We start from the raw sequence: 7,500 nt of genomic DNA, 5'->3' as shown, positions 1-7,500 counted from the left end.
CCCTCTCTCATCTCTCCCTTTCTCCTCTCTCTCTCTCTCTCTCTACTAGCCCTGACAGTGAGCTGGTTGTATAATATACAGTAGAAGAGGGAGGGATAGAGAGAGAGAGAGGAGAGAGAGAAAGAGGGAGAGGGGGAGAGAGATAGGGAGAAACAGAGGAAGAGGGATAAAGAGACAAAGAGAGAGATGGAGGGAGAGGGAGAGAGAGAGATGGATGGAGAGATGAAGAAAGAGAGAGATGGAGGGAGAGAGAGATGGAGGGAGAGATAGAGAGAGATGGGAGAGAGAGAGAGATGGATGGAGAGATGAAGAGAGAGAGAGATGGAGGGAGAGATGGAAAGAGCTGTGCTGCTCTGATACCCATGACTGCCAGTTTCATCTCTCTGCTTATGTCTGTGTGTTTCTCTCATTTTGTGCTGTGTGTGTGTGTGTGTGTGTGTGTGTTTCTCTAATTTTGTGCTGTGTGTGTGCATGTGTGTGTGTGTGTGTGTGTGTGCAGCATGGCCACACTGGAGTGTATCAGGGTTAACTGGACACCTGTATGATTTTCTAAAAGTAACGCCCGTTGTAACTGCCAGCGTTAATGCAGGGAAGTGTATTTTGATAATTATGGCTGTGTGTGTGTGTGTGTGTGCGTGTGTGTGGGAGAGAGAGTGTGTTTAGTTAATGCTGCTCCCCCCAGTCCAGCGTAGTTCATGTTCTTCATGTGTGCTTCAGTACGGGGATGCAGAAGCTTGAGATGAAAAAATCTCACCTAGACCCCCCCTCCCCTCTCTACCTCTCTCTCTTTCTCCCTTTCTCTCTCTCCCTCTCTCTCTCTCCCCCTCCCTCCCCCTGGAAGATTTAGGCCGTTTAGGACGTTTTTTTATAAACTTTCACTTTTTTTTGTGTGTGTGTGTGTGTGTGTGTGTGTGGAGAGAGAGAGAGAGAGGGAGGGAGGGAGAGATAAACCCTTTTCAGTTTAAGATTGAATCTGATAGTCTTCAGTCTTTAGGTCATGCAGGTTGTAATGTAATGAAATGATATGAATACTCACATTTCCCATTGAAATGATATGAATACTCACATTGAATACTCTCCCTCCCTCTCTCTCTTCCTACCTCCTCCCTATATCCCTCTCCTCTTCCTACCTCCTCCCTATATCCCTCTCCTCTTCCTACCTCCTCCCTATATCCCTCTCTCTCTTCCTACCTCCTCCCTATATCCCTCTCCTCTTCTCTAGCGATCGGACGGACGCTCATCCCTCGTTACTTCAGTACAGTGTTTGAGGGCGGAGTCACGGAGCTGCACTACATCCTCAAACACTCCAAAGAGTCCTTCCACAACGCCAGCATCTCCATCGACTGCGACCAGTGTACCATGGTCACCCAGCACGGCAAGCCCATGTTCACCAAGGTACACACACACACACACACACACACACACACACACACCTTCCACAACGCCAGCATCTCCATCGACTGCGACCAGTGTACCATGGTCACCCAGCACGGCAAGCCCATGTTCACCAAGGTACACACACACACACACACACACACACACACACCTTCCACAATGCCAGCATCTCCATCGACTGCGACCAGTGTACCATGGTCACCCAGCACGGCAAGCCCATGTTCACCAAGGTACACACACACATACACACACACACACACACACCTTCCACAATGCCAGCATCTCCATCGACTGCGACCAGTGTACCATGGTCACCCAGCACGGCAAGCCCATGTTCACCAAGGTACACACACACACACGTACGCACCAGGGATGAAAATTAAATATTTTGTCCACCTGCCACTATAGCTGATTAATTCCAAAATCTACCATCCACTCAACTTTTTTATGAGCCACTAGAGATATATATGATTATAGTTTTGTTATTACAAAAATGGTCACGGCTATCGGCATTATTGCGACAATTAAAATGTGCTGATTTTTTCCTTGATTATACCTCCAATGTTGGACAGAACTCAAATTGGGCCTGTGGTGTGGGTACTTCATATGCCATAGTGTCTTGTCATAAAGGTGGTGTGGGTACTTCATATGCCATAGTGTCTTGCCATAAAGGTGGTGTGGCTCCTTTATATGCCATAGTGTCTTGCCATAAATGTGGGGTGGCTCCTTCATATGCCATAGTGTCTTGTCATAAAGGTGAGGTGGCTCCTTCATATGCCATACTGTCTTGTCATAAAGGTGGGGTAGCTCCTTCATATGCCATAAAGGTGACACTGAGTGAACTGCTCCGATCCTATTGTATATTATATTTCATTGCCAAATTCCAATACCTAAAGAAAGAAATCTTAGCGCCTGTTAGCCAATAAACATTTGTGAGAGATGTAAAGCGGCTGGTGATTGGCTGCCTCACGTAACAGGTCACACAGAAGGAGCTTGAAATGAAGGATCTTTGAACATTACTGTACTTCAGAAACATAAGAGTTCTGTGGTGCTAGCATGTTATGCATATAATATACAGTACATACAGTATGTGTGTGTGTGTGTGTAACTCACCCAGTTCCATATGCCATGTTACACGTGTGTGTGCGTGTGTGCAAGTGTGTGCGTGTGTGTGTGTGTGTGTGTGTGTGTGTGTGTGTGTGTGTGTGTGTCGCACAAGTGTGTGTGTGTGTGTTAGGGCTGTAACGATATGCGATTCGAAACCGAAATCGCGGCACTCATATCCACGATCCTGTGTCGCGGTGTAAAAAGGCAGAACCGCGACACACTCTTTCTAGTGTTTCACGCATAAGCAACACACATCTCCCGCTTTACTTACCGGTAGCCTACGTTGTCCAAAAATAAATAAATAAATCATAATTTCATACCTCTCATTGCTTTTGTAGACTATGTTTTCACCAAACAGTATAGAAGTAAACCCCCCTCTCCTTGCCCCGCTCTCTCGCTCTCCCTTCCTCTCGCTCTCCCTCTCCCTCTCTCGCGCAATGAACACGCGCAACTCGGCCAGCACAGTCCAAATAAAACATTCACAATCGTGAAAGCAAGGACGCATAGAAGACGACTAGCTAAATTACTATTAAATCCGCTTAGCATCATTAGCATGGTGCACACATTTGTTTAAAACTCTTGCATTCAAGTTAACTGAACATCTCGTGTTTCCCAAAAGGGCCTGTCCCATGGAGAACAAGTATTACCTTGAAACTTTGATAAACTAGCCAACTATGCTACTTCGTTTACAATATTTCCAGGCTTCAGCCAGACAACTAATTTAAGAGGTAGACCTAGAGTTGTAATATAAATAGTAGGCCTAGGCCATAGGCTAATCTGCATAAAGTGTGCTGTCATCAGACATTCAGGGCCAGATGTATTAACGCATCTGCGCCCACTTCAGGCATATTTGTTTCGCGAAGCGTCGCGTGTAAAATCATTGCGAGGTATGTACAAACAGGCGCAATGATGTAAAGCGCAAACTGCCTGTCGCGGGGAGCTGAACATGGCTAATTGCGTTTTAGGTGTCATGCATATGCATTCATGGGAGGATCAGGGGAAAGTGGGAGTTTAGCGTAAAAAAGATGGGAGGGGAAGAGTAAAGAGCTTTTAATTATGTATTCAGCGGTATGTACAAAGACTGCTCCTGAAAGCACACGCCTATTCTGCCTAAATACTTCCGCTTTGTAAAAGCAGGTGTTAATCCAGATTGCCGTTCAATGCGTCAATAAGAGAACCTTTCAAAGACAACAGAATCGCTATTTAGAGCACCAGTTTTGTAAGTATTTGTACTATCAAAAGCAACCTTAACTTTCGTTGGCCTTTTGAATGTCTTACTTTCACTTTCACGTCATTCACTTAAACTTTCCTACTTGCTAGATTTGACCAATTTTCCATAGCCTATACGTGCACAAGTACTTTGAGTAAAACTACTGATCTTCATTATCTCAAAGTCAAAGTCAAAGTCAAAGTCAGCTTTATTGTCAATTTCTTCACATGTTCCAGACATACAAAGAGATCGAAATTACGTTTCTCACTATCCCACGGTGAAGACAAGACATATTTGACCAATTTTAAGTCCACAGACAAACATAACATTCAAGTAAACAAAAAAGTAAGTAAATAAGTAAATAAGAGGGCACATATAATAATAATGAAAAAATAAGAGCAGCAAAATTTTGTTGAAATTGTGCATAGACAGTCAATAAAATACTAGTGCAAATACTGTAAAATACTATAAAATACTGTTTGACCTAAGTAATAAAGAAAGTGGCATAGTGGTGCAAGTTATGTAAGAGCAGCAGAAGTGTTGTGTTTTCAGGACAACAACACCAAGTTGTAAAGTGTACAAGTGTGCAAGTGTTCAAGTGTGCAGGTGGAGTAGTGCAGGCGGCCATTGTGGGTCCAATGTCCAGGATGTTATGTAGCTGAGGGTGGAGGGGGGAGAGGAGGGAGAGAGTTCAGCATCCTTACAGCTTGGTGTATGAAGCTGTTAGTGAGTCTGGTAGTCTTGGGAGCGCAGGCTTCTGTACCTCTTCCCAGAGGGCAGTAGATCAAACAGATTGTGGCGGGGTGACTTGCATCACTCACAATTTTGGTCGCCTTCTTGCGGTGAGGTGGGTGGTGTAAATGTCCTTCAGGGAGGGAGGAAGCACCAATGATCCTTCCAGCTGTGTTCACTATGCTGCAGGGCTTTCCTGTTGTATTCAGTGCAGCTTCCGCCCCACACAGCGATACAGCTGTCTCTCCCTGCTTGTTGACATCTTATCATGTATGTTATAATTTTATGATCGCTAAAGTTTGATTCTTTTTAATGTTGTCATCAGTTAACTTCATTCAACTGCACTTGTATACTGTAGGCTCTGCCATTCAGTTGTGGACGTTCGTAAATTGTGTTTATGGGCGGAGAAAGGCAGAGAAAGGCGCAGTTTACACTAGTTTGATAAATACAACGGAAACTTGGGTCTGACAGTGTTCGCAATCTGCGGTTTGTCCATGACGCTGATAACGCTACGTTCGCAAATCTACGTACATCTGGCCCTCAGTATTCTCTCTTTTTATATCAGGATATAAATAACACAGATATATTACATTATTATATTGTAATCCTCTGGTGTTCTAAGGTAATGTTATTCAATAAAAAAAATAAAAAAATAAGTAACAGGCTTCAGCCAGACAGCTAATTAAAGAGGTGGAGTTGTAAAAGAAACAAGAAAACAATCGAGGTTCGTATCAAACCGTGGGTCAAAAATCGTGATACAAACCGAATTGTGAGGTTGGTGTATCGTTACACTCCTAGTGTGTGTGTGTGTGTGCATGTGTGTGTGTGTGTATGTGTGCATGTGTGTGTGTGTGTGTGTGTGTGTGTATGTGTGTGTGCATGAGTGTGTGTATGTGTGTGCTTGTGTGTGTGCGCGTGTGTGCGTAAGCCCTGTCTATAAGTGTGCATCCCTAACTGCGGGGACCTCTCCACCCTTCTCTAGCTGAGAGCTGTGCCCTGGGCAGGAAGGGGTTAAACTCTTCAGCAGTCGGAGCCGAGAGAGTGTGTGCGTCTGTATGTGTGCGTGTGTGTGTGTATGTATGTGTGCGTGTGTGTGTGTATGTGTGAGGGTGTGTGTGCTTGTGTATGTGTGTGTGTGTGTGTGTATCTGTATGTGTGTGAGGGTGTGTGTGTGTGAGATGAGGTGTGTGTGTGTGTGTGTGGGGTGTGTGTGTCTGTGTGTGTGTGTGTGTGTGTGGGGTGTGTGTGGGGGGGTCAGCTTTCTGTGTCATTGTCCGTTTCCCTTCTTCCCGGCCAGTGTTGTTGTTGTGCTGGAGTGGAGTCACATGCTCTCGCTCTCTCACACACAATCTCTCTCTTTCTCTCCCTCTCTCTCTCGCTCTCTCACACACAATCTCTCTCTCCCTCTCCCTCTCTCTCTCTCACACACAATCTCTCTCTCCCTCTCTCACCCGCTCTCTTTCCCTCTCTCTCCCGCTCTCTCACACACAATCTCTCCCTCTCTCTTTTTCTCACACTCTCTCTCTCACACACCATTTCTACTTTTCCCTCTACACATAATCTCTCTCTCTCCCTCTCTTGCTCTCTCACACACAATCTCTCCTTCTCCCTCTCACACATAATCTCTCTCTCTCAAACACTCTCTCTCTCCTTTTTTGTCTCTCTCTCACTCACAGTCTCTCTCTCTTTAGTTCTCCCTCTCCCTCTCCATCTCCCTCGCTTTCTCTCTCTTCTCCCTTCACTCTCTCCCTCTCACTTTTTCTCTCACTTTCTTTACTCTCCCTTTTCCTTTTGTTCTCTCATTCTCTCTCTCTCCCTCTCTCTCCCTCTCTTACTCTCCCTTTTCCTTTTGTTCTCTCATTCTCTCTCTCTCCCTCTCTCTCCCTCTCTTACTCTCCCTTTTCCTTTTGTTCTCTCATTCTCTCTCTCTCTCTCCCTCTCTTACTCTCCCTTTTCCTTTCTCTTTCTATTTGTCTTTCCTTCCACTCTCCCTCCACGCCATTTACCCCCAGGCTGATCCCCTGGGACCCGCTGGCTGTGTGTGTGTGTGTGTGTGTGTGTGTGTGACCCGCTGGCTGTGAGCTCTGATTAGAGTGTGTCTGCCGGGATTACATATCTCCCGTTGCCATGCCAACTAATCAGCTGATGCTCCCCCTCCTCTTCCTCTGGTTGCCACAGCAACGGAATATAGGGACCCCGAGCAGCTCAAGCCTGCATGCAGGAGAGATGCTTGGAGATGTTCGTTTGTGTTTGTGTTTGTGTTGTCCTTCAGTAGCTGCAGGAGAGATGCTTGGAGATGTTTGTTTGTGTTTGTGTTGGTATTGTACTTCAGCAGCTGTGATGTGCCCAGTCGTCAGTGAAGAGCAGGATGAGATGTTTGTGGTGACGAGTGTTTGTGTCTTTGATATCTCATCAGACCTTTGGGGTTCTCTCTCTTCTCTCTATTGCCTGGCTCCAAAGCACCAAGGCTTAACAGAGCCCAACAGTAATGCTCTTCATGGCTGCAGTTGAACTTATAAGTATAAGTATATATACTCTTTTGATCCTGTGAGGGAAATTTGGTCTCTGCATTTATCCCAATCCGTGAATTAGTGAAACACATTCAGCACACAGTGAACACACAGTGAGGTGAAGCACACACTAATCCCGGCGCAGTGAGCTGCCTGCAACAACAGCGCGCCGGGGAGCAGTGAGGGGTTAGGTGCCTTGCTCAAGGGCACTTCAGCCGTGCCTACTGGTCGGGGTTCGAACCGGCAACCCTCCGGTTACAAGTCCGAAGCGCTAACCAGTAGGCCACGGCTGCCCCCCAACTTCTCTCCTTGGGGAGGTTAACAACAGGGCCAATGTTGGAAATGAGCCTCTGACTTCAGCATTTTATCCCTCACATGGCTTTTAGTCATTGTACTATCATAAGTATGCTGCTTATGCTGCTAATAAAATCAAATCAAATCAATCTATGTGTGTGTGTGTGTGTGTGTGTGTGTGTGTGTGTGTGTGTGTGTGTGTGTGTGTGTGTGTGTGTGTGTGTGTATTGTGTATGTGCGTGTCAGGTCTGC

General features: G+C 45.8%; 1 protein-coding gene across 6 annotated transcripts in view; it reads left to right on the top strand.

Annotated features, from left to right (window-relative positions):
• LOC125307551 (LIM domain-binding protein 2-like) overlaps positions 1-7,500 on the top strand; it is a 50,477-nt gene that overhangs the window by 30,428 nt on the left and 12,549 nt on the right. For all 6 annotated transcript variants that reach the window (XM_048263591.1, XM_048263590.1, XM_048263589.1 and 3 more), the window contains exons 3-4: positions 1,223-1,395; positions 7,495-7,500. The exon at positions 7,495-7,500 is cut by the window's right edge and continues 117 nt beyond it. In XM_048263591.1, the coding sequence (XP_048119548.1) occupies positions 1,223-1,395; positions 7,495-7,500 (179 nt within the window). The remainder of the gene's footprint in view (positions 1-1,222; positions 1,396-7,494) is intronic.

This window comes from Alosa alosa, chromosome 14 (genome assembly GCF_017589495.1).
Source record: "Alosa alosa isolate M-15738 ecotype Scorff River chromosome 14, AALO_Geno_1.1, whole genome shotgun sequence".
In the NCBI taxonomy this organism is placed as follows: Eukaryota; Metazoa; Chordata; class Actinopteri; order Clupeiformes; family Clupeidae; genus Alosa; species Alosa alosa.
Note: the sequence above shows the minus strand (reverse complement) of the source record. Positions and strands in the feature narration are given on the sequence as shown.